The sequence below is a fragment of the Centropristis striata genome, chromosome 11 (genome assembly GCF_030273125.1).
Source record: "Centropristis striata isolate RG_2023a ecotype Rhode Island chromosome 11, C.striata_1.0, whole genome shotgun sequence".
Taxonomy (NCBI): domain Eukaryota; kingdom Metazoa; phylum Chordata; class Actinopteri; order Perciformes; family Serranidae; genus Centropristis; species Centropristis striata.
Window position 1 is genome coordinate 34,781,975 of NC_081527.1, and position 12,136 is coordinate 34,794,110.

At 35.3% G+C, this 12,136-nt stretch overlaps 1 protein-coding gene across 1 annotated transcript; it reads left to right on the plus strand.

Moving 5' to 3' along the window:
- Nucleotides 1–1,148: 1,148 nt before the first annotated feature.
- On the plus strand, nucleotides 1,149–11,134 carry LOC131980026 (apolipoprotein D-like). Its single transcript, XM_059344154.1, has 5 exons — nucleotides 1,149–1,279; nucleotides 8,572–8,705; nucleotides 8,926–9,047; nucleotides 9,919–10,007; nucleotides 10,867–11,134. The coding sequence occupies exons 1-5, from the start codon at nucleotides 1,261–1,263 to the stop codon at nucleotides 11,106–11,108; spliced, it is 606 nt and encodes a 201-aa protein (XP_059200137.1). The 5' UTR covers nucleotides 1,149–1,260; the 3' UTR covers nucleotides 11,109–11,134.
- The last annotated feature ends 1,002 nt before the right edge of the window (nucleotides 11,135–12,136 follow it).

A 12,136-nucleotide genomic window follows, 5' to 3' on the forward strand; every position in this document is an offset into this window, starting at 1 on the left:
TTAAAAAAAAAAAATCAATATTAGACTTTTAAGTCTAATACAGACACAATTCATCATTCGTCATGTATTTCAGCATCATTTTTATTTCAATAAGTGCTATTTACAGAATCTGGGCTAATTATTAGGTTAATTAACCAGATTTCAAGGTTGTTCATCTAATCGCATTGGCCTTTAGATTAATCACTTACTGAGGGATCAGCAGCCTTTTATTCAGTTTACTGCTCGCATTATGCATGACGAGATTTAACATTTTTGCTTTTTATAACATTGTGAGGCAAATGTTGAGCCATGTGCATGCATGTTATGTTTGTTACTGTTATTTTTGATCATATGCAGAGATATCACAAAACAAATCTAAAACAAAAAAAGTAGATTTTGTGCTTTTAAAGAATAACTGCAAAGTAAATGCAATGTGCAGCAACTGCAAAATACAACTTAAACATGTCAAAAAGAGAAAAAAGGTGAAGTTTGAGTCTTACCTTCAAGTTTGCAGCAGTGAGCAAAGCTTGGAACTGGTTTTGTCCCAATAAAGGTATAAACACAAGTCAAAATTGTGAAGGAAAATGCTTTGGGCAGCTCTCAGACTGCCTCTCTCTGCTGTCCCTCTTTCACTTCCAACTAAACGGCCTCCCACTAACCAGCCAACTGGTCTGAGTGCTGCCTGCTGCCAGCTAACTGCCTTAACTAAAAAAGACCTTTTAAATACCGATTCATTTCATCTCCATTAGATGGCCTTATCTCCTGCGGTAAGCCCTCCCTGTCCTGACATCACTATGATCTCCACTCCAACTGCTCGCTGCACCTTGCAACTGATGTGTAATTACTGAAGCAGCACTGGTCCTAAGCATGGAGTGCTAAACCTCTTTCAACGTTTACCTCACTAATCCCTTGTTAGCACTTTAGACCATAGTTAAGACACCTAAATGCTTAGCTTCCTTTTCCAGTGGCAAAATGTCCAACCCCTCCTTAGCTGCTCTGCGGCCTCATGCAGAGAAGCTACATGATGCAGCCTGCAGACTTTAAAAAATCCTGCAGATCAGTCTTGTTTTTGTTTTTCCTCACATGTCTAGTTTGGGTGTCAGGGTCACTGAGCTCCCCAGGGTGCCTCAAGGGTGGACCCAAACACGCTTGGTGGTAATTTGCTAGAAATCCGACTAAATGTTGGCCGGATGATCCTCTCAGACCTCTTAATCTGACAGTTTGTGCTCACCAACCGCTTACAGCAAGGACCTGCACTTCTTTCAATCATGTTTTCTTTTAATGCCGGGTGGGCAGAAAGGTGTGCACAGCAGGTGGGCGGCAGACATGATATGAAAGAGGGGGGGCAGTGTGGGGTTTATATCTGCTTCTACAGTCTACAGCACGGCTGAGAGAAACTATATGGTGTTGTTAAACAAATACAATCAGCTGCCAGTTTATTGGGTACACCAAGCACTGTGGAGGCTGTTTGTGGTCTGTAAAGCATTTTTCTGACACGTGTTTTTATTTTGTTCTGCACCAGAAACTACAGCCTTCAAAATGACAGTTTAATCAACACCTCTTCATTGCAGGAGTTGGGCATGGGTGGATTATGAGACAATGGGCCTCTGGACATAGACATGTAAGAGCCGTCCACCCTGCCTACACGGGACCAACACACTAAAACTTAGAGTCTACTTAAAGTTATTTTACATCTATTTTAAGTAATTTTGTGATTGTTTTCCATCTTGTTTTGTAGTCATTTAGCATCTTTTCCATTGTTTTCCATCTTTTTTTAGTAACTTGTATGTCTCCTTGTAGTTGTTTTGCATATCTGTGATGGTTTTTTATCTGTTTTTAGTCATTTTGAATTTCCTTGTAGTTGCATTGCATCTAATTTTTTTACTAATTTTTTTTTTTTGCAATTGTTTTCCATTTCTCTTTGTAGTCCCTTTGCATCAATTTTAATCCTTCTGCGTATCCTAGTAGTTCTTTTCCACCTCTGTAATCGTTTTACATGTATTTTTAGTCATTTTGTGTCTCTTAGTGATTGTTTTACATGTATTTTCTTGTTATTTTGTCACTCTTTGTAGTTGTTTTGCATTCATTTTAATCATTTCATGTCTCCTTGTAGTTGTTTTTTATCTATCTGATTGCTTTCCATCTGTTTTAGTCATTTTGCATTTCCTTGTATTTTTTTTGCATCTATTTTTTAGTAAGTTTGTCTCTTTGTGATTGTTTCCAACTATTCTTTGTTATGTTGAATCTATGTATGGTTGTTTTGCATCCATTTTAGTCATTTTGTGTCAAAATGTGTGGGTTTTTGGTCATTTTATGTCTATTTTCAGTCATTTAGCATGTCTCTGTGGTCATTTTCTATCTCTTTTGCATCCATGTTTACCGTTTTACATCTTCTAGTTGTGTTGGATCTACTTTCTGTCACTTTGAAATTCTTTGAATTTATTTAGGGTTGTTTGTAGTCTGTATGAGTACATTTTTAGTCATTTTGTGTCAATTTTCAGTCATTAGCATCTCTTTGTGGTTGTTTAGTATATCTGGGGTCATTTTGTATCTCTTTTTTGGTCATGTTGTGTCATTTGTAGTGGTTTTATGTCTATTTTTAATGATCCATCTTCTCTTTATACTAATTTTGTGGATTTTTGAGTTGCGTTTAGGTCCCCAAATCATGAGAACCATGCAGCTCATTATTCTGCAAAAATCTCTCTGACAGAACATGGAGAGGTGCACCTGGCCATCCACTGAGCTTTGGTACGCTGTGACATTCAAATGATGCTCATCTGAGTCCTGAAGAGGTTTAATGTGTGCCAGGAAATCACTCACCACACAATTACAGAACATTACATTACACATTATTCAGCATGCTGCAGCACAAATGCACTGCTCATTAACGTATTGCTGCAGAGTTTCCTCTCTTCAGTCGTCCAGGTGTGTCGATCAGCACAACATACCACCTATTTTCCATTAACAGGACATGAACAGCAGTCTCCTGGTTAAAAAGAGCAAAGGCTTTGACCCATCCCCGACCCCTGCTGCCCATCTGGTAGTAACTGAACCTCTTAAACGTGTTCTCTTTCTGTCTAATTAATCTCTATACTCACTGTTTTCTTAACAAGCCCCTTAACTCCAGTTTTATCACATCCTTTTAAACGCAATTATCTTCCTCTGCTGTGTGTTTTTGCAGGAGAAAAAGTAGGTTGATCATTTTTTCCTCAAAGAGACTAATAAAGGACTTAGGAATTAAGAGAGAGCACAGCATTAGGACACCTAAACCGCTAATTTAAGAATCTCCTAGGTGTAAGCTTTTTATAAGGGATTTCTGTCCGTCTTGTTTGCACCCAGCATTAAAAAGTCACAGCGAGGCGAAGGGATCACAGCAGGTTTAACCTCAAGAAACAGGCCCGGCTATAAATTCACTGAGTCAGCGCAGACTACCATCCATCTTCTAATTACAGAAGCAATCTGGTGTCCGGATCTCATCTGTATTTGCTGTAGTTTCCACGAGTGACAACTGCACCACAAAGCTGTAATCCCTCAAAGGTGGAAGTCTTTTACACTCAGGGGAAATCTTGTTTAGGTCGTGATTACCATGAGATCCCGGGTAGTAGGATTCTTCAGGATAAAGAATCCCTGAAATAACTGACAAAGCCTTTAGATCTTAGTTGAATTAAATAAAATAAAATACCCAAGACAGTGGACGTATTTCATTCAAGTGTTCATATCTTTTATAAAAGTAGAATGAATAAAAAAATAGCAATACCACTCAAAAATACTAATAAATTAGACATTGTGATTTATCTAGACAGATAAAGTGTATATCTTCTCAAAATGGTAACAGATTAATTAATCTCCTCTAAACATACCACAATGAAAATGAAACCACAATTAACAGAGGATTGTCTGAAAACAAAATTATTCCAACTTTATGCATGCAACTGTATTATCATACAGTATATATACTGTCGCCCATAAAGTTGGAATAATTATATATTAAAGGTCCCCTCAGAGAGGTATATAATGAAGTTACATTATATCATGTATATTAAATAGTATCTTTGTTGATACTTTAAGCAGTATTTTTATGTTGCAGCTGGTAAATGTGGGACTTATTCTTACTACTTTATTTAAGTGTTTATTTATGCATTTGTTTTTAATGTGCTCTACAGTGATTACGGCGTGGTGGAGGAAAGAATGGGACGACAGATGGAGGCAAATAATTGCAAGGGGAAAAAACGAAAACAGTCGGGGATAAAAACTATTTACAACTAGAGTCGGACAGATATATCGGTTGACAGATATTATCGGTTGATATCGGCCTATAAAGGCATATCGGTATCTGTGTACAGCTGTCAGATATGTGCTGTTATGAAGATTCTTTAAACAATATATAATGCAGAAAATGAAGCTTGGAGTGATTTAGAAATGGTGTTAGCTTTGTAATTATTTTATAATTATTTTTAAATAGTCAGCAATTTAACAGTAATGATGTTTATCTAGCTACTTATTTTATTCCTATTTATTCTTTATTTTCTCAGTTATCATTTCTAGAATTGGCTGTCAACGGAATACCTTGTTTGTATAATGTAAAATAGTGTTAAATATTATTTGATAAAGTTTCACGTTTGAGAAAGTAGCCCTCTACTTTTTCAGAGTGGTGAAAAATCAGTGCACAATACACATAAAAGGTCTATTTTCATTCAAGCTCAAACAATTTACTTTATTTGCCACCATATCAATTATTCATGAGTTTTCCAGTATAAAAACAGTATCAGCATCAGTCTCAAAAATCCCATATCATTTGGGCTCTAATTAAAACAAAGGAATATGAAACTAAATAAACCAGGCCAAATACCAGCAAAAAACAACATAAAAAAAGCAATAAAGGAGGTGGACATATGGGAGCATGCTAACAACATCTCCATATGTAATAGAGCAAAGGAATCACAATTTAAATTACTGCATCGCCTCCAGATATCACCTGAACTCAGACATGAGATGGACCCAAAGAAATCAGCTCTGTGTACGAAGTGTAATAAGGAAGTTGGTAGCTTTATACACTCAAAAAAATAACTTGTTCCCAGAACGAAAAATTAAAAAATTAAAATTATGGAAATAATTTCCACCTAAATAAAATGCTTTAATTTAGCGAGAAACAGTTTTGTTGAGTGAACAAAATGTAAATATGTTGGGTCAACATGATGTATTTGCGTTACTGTTAATTAATTACCAGGTCAGTCTAACTAGATTTCTAAGGGTAATTGTAACATACTAATGTAATTTTCTTGGGCCATTTAAACGTGTATGACATTATTAAGAGTTACTTTATTTAATAGGTTAGTTACAACTACTTTTTAAAATAGTGAAGTACATGAATTAATTGTGCTGAGCCAACAAAACAGTTTTAAGATTACCTTTATCATATGAAAATGAACATAATAGTAATTATTCAGGAAATAAATATTATATTCAGCAATTGAATTAGGTTGTTTTAACATAAAGTATTCTAGTAAATTATAAAGTGTTGCATTTTATGCTAAAACTACATGTTTTAAAACTGTTCAACCACAAAATATCATTTTATTTAGTAGAAGCTATATGTTAGACTAAGGAGAAGGTAACAGACACCCAGTTTGCTTTTTTTGAGTGTACACACTGTATGGACGCGTGTGCATATCCAGGAATTCTGGGTAGCAGTGGCTCTGAAATTAGATTTGGTTTTTAATAAGGACTTGGATCTGGACCCAGTGTGTCTGTTGTTGGGATTACCACACCCACAAATAAAATCATCCCATTGTCAAAAATTGTGGAATGTCTTAACATATGCTGCACGTAAAACTATACAGCTGAACTGGATTTCAAATAAGTCACCTACAGTTTTGGATTGGCATAAGGTAATATTTGACCTCTTACCCATGGAATATTTGACACACTGGTCCAGAGGGAAAAGTGGTTTATTTTATCATATATGGACCCCATTTCTCAATTATGTTGGACCTAGAATATCAAACATATTTTTGAAGGTGCTTCCCAGACCAAGGAATAACAATTGAAAGTTAAAGGAGAGGTGTTTTTTTTGTAATGTATACGTGTTGCTCCATTTTATATCCATAAATGTTTAAACAAAAAAAGGAGAAAATGTTGTATATGTGAATAAGTTGTGAAACATAATTACTAATAAAGATACACTTAAAAAAAAGCAATAATATTTCAAAGTGATGTCTTTAGTGATACATCATAATTTATTTGATCAATTATGTTCAATCTGAATATGTAAATGAACTAACTTAAAGTAGCTTTTAAATTAAAATTTAAAATTGGGCTACAATGGCAAATGTATGCTGTTAGTTTCCATCACTTACTCCACAAATACCGTACAAATGTGCTGCATTTATACAAAAAAATCATCTATTTTCCTCTGATTGAGGGCAGCGTATCATAAAAACAGTTCTACGTCGATATTATAACCAAGGGATTAAAGCTCAGTGTTGTGAGATACTTGAGGGATATTATTTTTAGGCAGGTAATCTTGATGAAGTCGCTCCTCTTCACATGTCTGCATCAATAAAAGAAGAATATCTCACCCTGACAGTCTCATGTGGGCTGATCAAACACCTGATCTGAAGCACAATGTTTTACACCGTGCTTTGAAGAAAATGACAGAAAAGGTTGGAATGAAAAGTGAAATGATTAGAGCGTTTGGTCCGCCTCCGATATCTGAGGCTGTTAAAAAATAAATCAGTGGAGAGTGTCACTCATATCTCGGCTTCATTGGAGTCTTAACTCTCTCATTTGTTTTGACTCAAACGGTTCATTCTTTAACAAACACAGATCCCTGCAATGTATTCTATTGCACAGGTTCATATGATACAAAAACATTTTGTTCATGTAATATCCTACCAAATAACTGCTGCTGTTTTTAACACATCGATGATGTTGTCATCAAACAGCCCTATCTGGGCCTTAAACCTGCATTCTTTTAAATGGCCAGCAGGGGGCGACTCCATCAGTTGCAGAAAGAAGTCTGATTGTATGAAGTTCAAGAGGAAAATGATCCTTTTGACTGGATTTATTACCTCAGTAAACATTGTCATTATGAGTTTATGGTCTCAGTCATTCCTTTTAAGTCTTCTTCAATACAACATTATGTTTATTTTGTAAAGTATGCTCCCATTTAGAGTAAAATAGACAAAAAATGATAGTATGCTTTAGGGCGTGGCTACCATATTGCTACCAAAGTGCACTACCTGTTTTTGTGAAAGAACTTTGTCCCTTCCACAGTGTGTTTTCACTTCATCACCTGGAACAATATGGTCGATTATAAATGTCTTGTTCAGTGTTCGGTTGGACTAAAAGACACTCCAAGGAGTCAGCTGTTAAATTGTTTCTTGATCACCAAGCTAGCTGATGACGTAGCATCATTCTGGCTCTAGACCCGTTCTGTAGTGGCTGTAAAAAACCCCAATAAGGCTGGCTATAAACCAAGACTGGGCTTCAAAGCCGAGGTCCACAAACCAATGTGTGACCTCACAGTTACTACGTCCACTTTTATTATACCGTCCATGGTTGTGACACAAACCCACTTGGGAAAAAGCACATTTTATTATAACCAGGCTTATTAACAAACAGGACTACTGGATGCAGTTAAACAGGTGACATAGAACATACAGTACAGGCCAAAAGTTTGGACACACCTTCTCATTCAATGCGTTTCCTTTATTTTCATGACTATTGACATTGTAGATTCATCAAAACTATTAATGAACACGTGGAATTATGTACTTAACAAAAAAGTGTGAAATAACTGAAAACATGTCTTATATTCTAGTAAACAAAGGGTGGTTACTTTGAGGAATCTAAAATACAAGACATGTTTTCAGTTATTTCACACTTTTTTTGTTAAGTACATAATTCCATATGTGTTCATTCATAGTTTTGATGCCTTCAGTGAGAATCTACAATGTAAATAGTCATGAAAATAAAGAAAAACGCATTGAATGAGAAGGTGTGTCCAAACTTTTGGCCTGTACTGTAAGTAAAGATGTTTTCCAATCCGTCTCCTGGGTCAAAGCACTGGGTTTGTTTGTGCTGTCCACCTCCCAACCACTGTCTATGTGTTAGACTACATAAACAGACAAGATTTAATGCCGTAGATACTTAATTCAATGCATTTCTTTAGTGGGATATCTACGAAATTTTGTGCATTCCTTTTTGTAGAAAAACTACAAATGATGTTAGCTCTGTGTATGCAACAATGCATAATGACTGTCACAAAATAATTGTTTAAATTCTCTATTTTTGACAGCAGCACTGCAGTTATCTAACTTGTCAGTTATCTCTGTCGGGGGCCTCTTTAAACACAATATGTGAACAGGTGCCAACTCTCACACTTCTTTACACAACTTTGTGAAAATAACCTCACGTGTAAAACATGAAGGCAGGGCTTCAGAAACACCATCACAGATCTATAAAAACACAGACAAAACTCACAGAACGTCACCGCTGCCCGGTAATACAGGTAAGCAACAGGCAGGTGTGATGAATGAATTATCCTTAATTCTAAATATAACTAAACAGTCTTGTTTTTGTTCTCTCCAGGTTGTGGAGAAAAGATGAACGCCATCCAAGTGATTTCCCTCACTCTGCTGTCCGTTCTGGCAGCCAGCGCTCAGGTCATCATGCCAGGAAGATGCCCCAAGCCTGCTGTTCAGGAGAACTTTGATACTGCCAGGGTGAATACCAAACTCTAATCTGTTCTGCAGGAAAACAAGGCAGCATTTCTGTTCCATTTTCTTTTAATTTAACTTCCAGAAGTTCACAAATTAGGCCTTCCAGGGCGACCATTTGTCCCACTAAACAAAATTGCCACTTAATGCCTCAAGGCTCTGCAGCTCTTCATCAACTACAAGTTAATTTCATGCTCCTGTGTTTTTCGCGGTGCTTTCTCTGCAGTATCTCGGTAAGTGGTATGACATCCAGAGGCTGCCACACACCTTCCAGAAGGGCGAGTGCTGCACTGCCACCTACAGCCTGAAGAGCCCCGGAGTGGTTGGTGTCCTCAACAAAGAGCTGCTGTGAGTCCTCCGCCTGCAACAAAATACGTCCTTTATTAGGAGTTTCAGCACTGAAACATATAGGAGGTATTTCTTTGCTGTGCAAGCTAAAAATTTAAATCAATATAAAATAATAATGTATAATATAAAATTGTATTTATTTGTTTAATTTCTTTTTTTTTAATTAAATTAAATTAAATTAAACTAAATGTATGTATAGTTTTATTTCTCCTGGAGAAAGTAAAATAAAAATAGTAATAGTAATTCTGTTATAAATGACTTTAAATTACATTAACTCAAGTATATTTTTTTTCTAGGTAATTTTACTTTAGTTAATTATTTAAATTTTGGAGGTAGAGGCAAAGTTCTTCTCTATTTTTCCTTCTTTCAAAAGGAAAATATAGTTTTTTTTATTTAAAAAAATAAAATAAATAAATAAATAAATATATATATATATATATATATATATATATATATATATACATATATATATATATGTGTGTGTGTGTTTTTACTTCAGTACATTATCTGTCAGCTGGAGTTACATAACATATTTAGATTTCACAAACAAAAATACATTATCAATCACAGCATAACAATATGAAATATGATAAAGTGTAATAAAATTTTAAACTATCCAACAGTATATAAAGTGATTAGAATATTTAAAGTACTACTTAGGCATTAAAAATAATATATTTCAATATGATGTATAATAATATAAGTCTTTGAGAGCAAAAAATACCTTCATTTACATACTTTAGGTCCAGGTTGTTCTTAGTATCCTTGTACTTTTAAATACTTGAATGTTTCACTTTTATAGTATTTTTGCAAAGTGACATTGTTACTTTTACTTCTGTTTGTTTTTAATTCTGTCTTGTGTGTGTTTCAGTGCTGATGGGACTGTGAGCAGCATCAGTGGCTCTGCCTGGGCCAAAGACCCCTCTGAGCCCGCCAAGCTGCAGGTCTCCTTCTTTGAGTGTAAGCAAACCAAATATATTACTAATCTGACAAAGATGACTATTCCAATACTTTATATTGCAATTGTCGAAAGGTCCTAATATCATCCATCCCGCATTATGTATAACCAGTTAAAAGCATGCACAATACTTTGAATATTTAATTTCCTAAAAAAATAATTGGATTATATTATATAAATGTACTGTAATGTACTTGTTGTGGAAAATATTGATCCATGTCCACAATGAGGGACAGTTAAAATAAAAATAATACCGTTTTACATCTCAATTAATTATATTGGGTCTTGTGTCAAAAGGTGGAAATAACACATTATATAGATCCATTACACACAGAATGAAACATTTCATGTCTTAATTTATTTATTCGATGATGGCTTACATTTAATGAAGACCTAAAATTCAGTGTCTCAATATTTTTTAATATTACAAAAGACCAATTTTAAAAAGTATGTTAAATATGGAGATGTTGGCCTCTGAAAAGTATGTCCATCTATATGACTCAATACTTGGTTGGGACTATTTCACTTGAACAACTGGAAATGGATATTCTAATATATAAGTGGGTGCACATATGTGAGTAAGTAAGTGTGTATGTGGTGAATATGGCATAGCTTGTCTACAGGCACTCTTCAATTAATTTGTAATTGATTTTTTCTAATTGTTTGTTTTTGTTTGTTTCCTGTTGTTTTGTTTTGTTTTTTAACTGTAATTATGTATATCCATTGTGAAGCACATTGAGTCTGCCTTGTGCATGAAATGCGCTCTATAAATAAAGTTGAATTGAATTGAATTAATATTGAGATGCACCTGTAGGACTTGAAAACCGACTCCCCTGACTCTCTTGACTCCTCCCCCTCTAGTCTCCCCCCCTGCTCCTTACTGGGTGCTGTCCACCGACTACGACAGCTACTCTCTGGTCTACAGCTGCACCGACCTCGGGGTGCTGCATGTGGACTTCGCCTGGATCATGAGCAGACAGCCCACCCTGCCAGAGGAGACCCTGGAGGAGCTGCACAGCACCCTGTCCTCCATCGGAGTCAGCGTGGACAAGCTGGTCACCACCGACCAGGACGTGTCTTACTGCAGCGCCATGGAGCAGTAAAGAGACACTGACTGTGTGAAGGGCTGCAGACTGACACGTGGTGCTCCTGATTTTACTTCTCACTGTTTGTCTTATGCAAAGTCAATGCAATAAACTTATTTAAACAGCATCTGTGGGCCACTGTGGTGCAGTAATGAAATACAGCATTGATAATTGATTCACTGATGATTGACTTTCTAAAATCACTCTTTGGTTTAATAATGTGTTTGTCAGTAATCTGCACATAATCAGCAATAATTTGTTTTAAGTGCACGTTTAGCAGCTAATTAAATCTGCTGTTAAATGTCAAATGCAGCTTTCATCTTGATTAGGGCTGAAGGATTTGGAAAAAACAAAACAACACAACACAACAGATTCACAATAGAGAGAATGATCATTTCTCATTGTAATTTAAATATGTATATTACAATAATTTAGAAAAAAAAAATTAAGTCTGCAGCATCACAATACTTTCAGAATTCAAAATGGTATTTTGAGACATATTTGCACCTCCTGCGTTTTAGATATTGCAGTAGTCCATTTTGCTATTTTGATTAAATTCTGATTAATCCTTCAACATCCTTCCTTCATTTGTAAATCAATAGTTCTGGATCTTACTGTATATTTGATAACAAACAGTTAGTGGATCAGTTTTGGCCATGAATACTAACCATTATTTTCTTTTGGGCTGTTAAGTGAAGAGAATATATATATATATATATAATTTTTTTTTTTAGAAAACTGTCAGTTTTGGCCTCACAGCTTCATATTTAAGATGTTTAAAACTTATGCATTAAGTAAAATAGTGTTCTCACAAAGACACAAGTATAAGGATGTACACACATGGACTGACAACCTATTGATGTATTGTGCATTAAAAGATTGTCGGTCCATGTATAGTAGAGACGAGATGAGTTCAGGTACATCTCAAAAAATTTGAAAATCATGAAAAAGTTCAATATTTTTTGTCAGTCATTTCAGAAAGTGAAACTCATACATTATATAGATTCATTATGTATAGAGTGAAATTCTTCAAGCCTGTTTTTCTT

Coding starts and splice junctions, on each gene's coding strand:
- LOC131980026 (XM_059344154.1), top strand. Junction 9,048..9,918: donor GTCCTCAACAAAGAGCTGCT/GTGAGTCCTCCG, acceptor TGTGTGTTTCAG/TGCTGATGGGACTGTGAGCA. Junction 10,008..10,866: donor GCAGGTCTCCTTCTTTGAGT/GTAAGCAAACCA, acceptor CTCCCCCTCTAG/TCTCCCCCCCTGCTCCTTAC.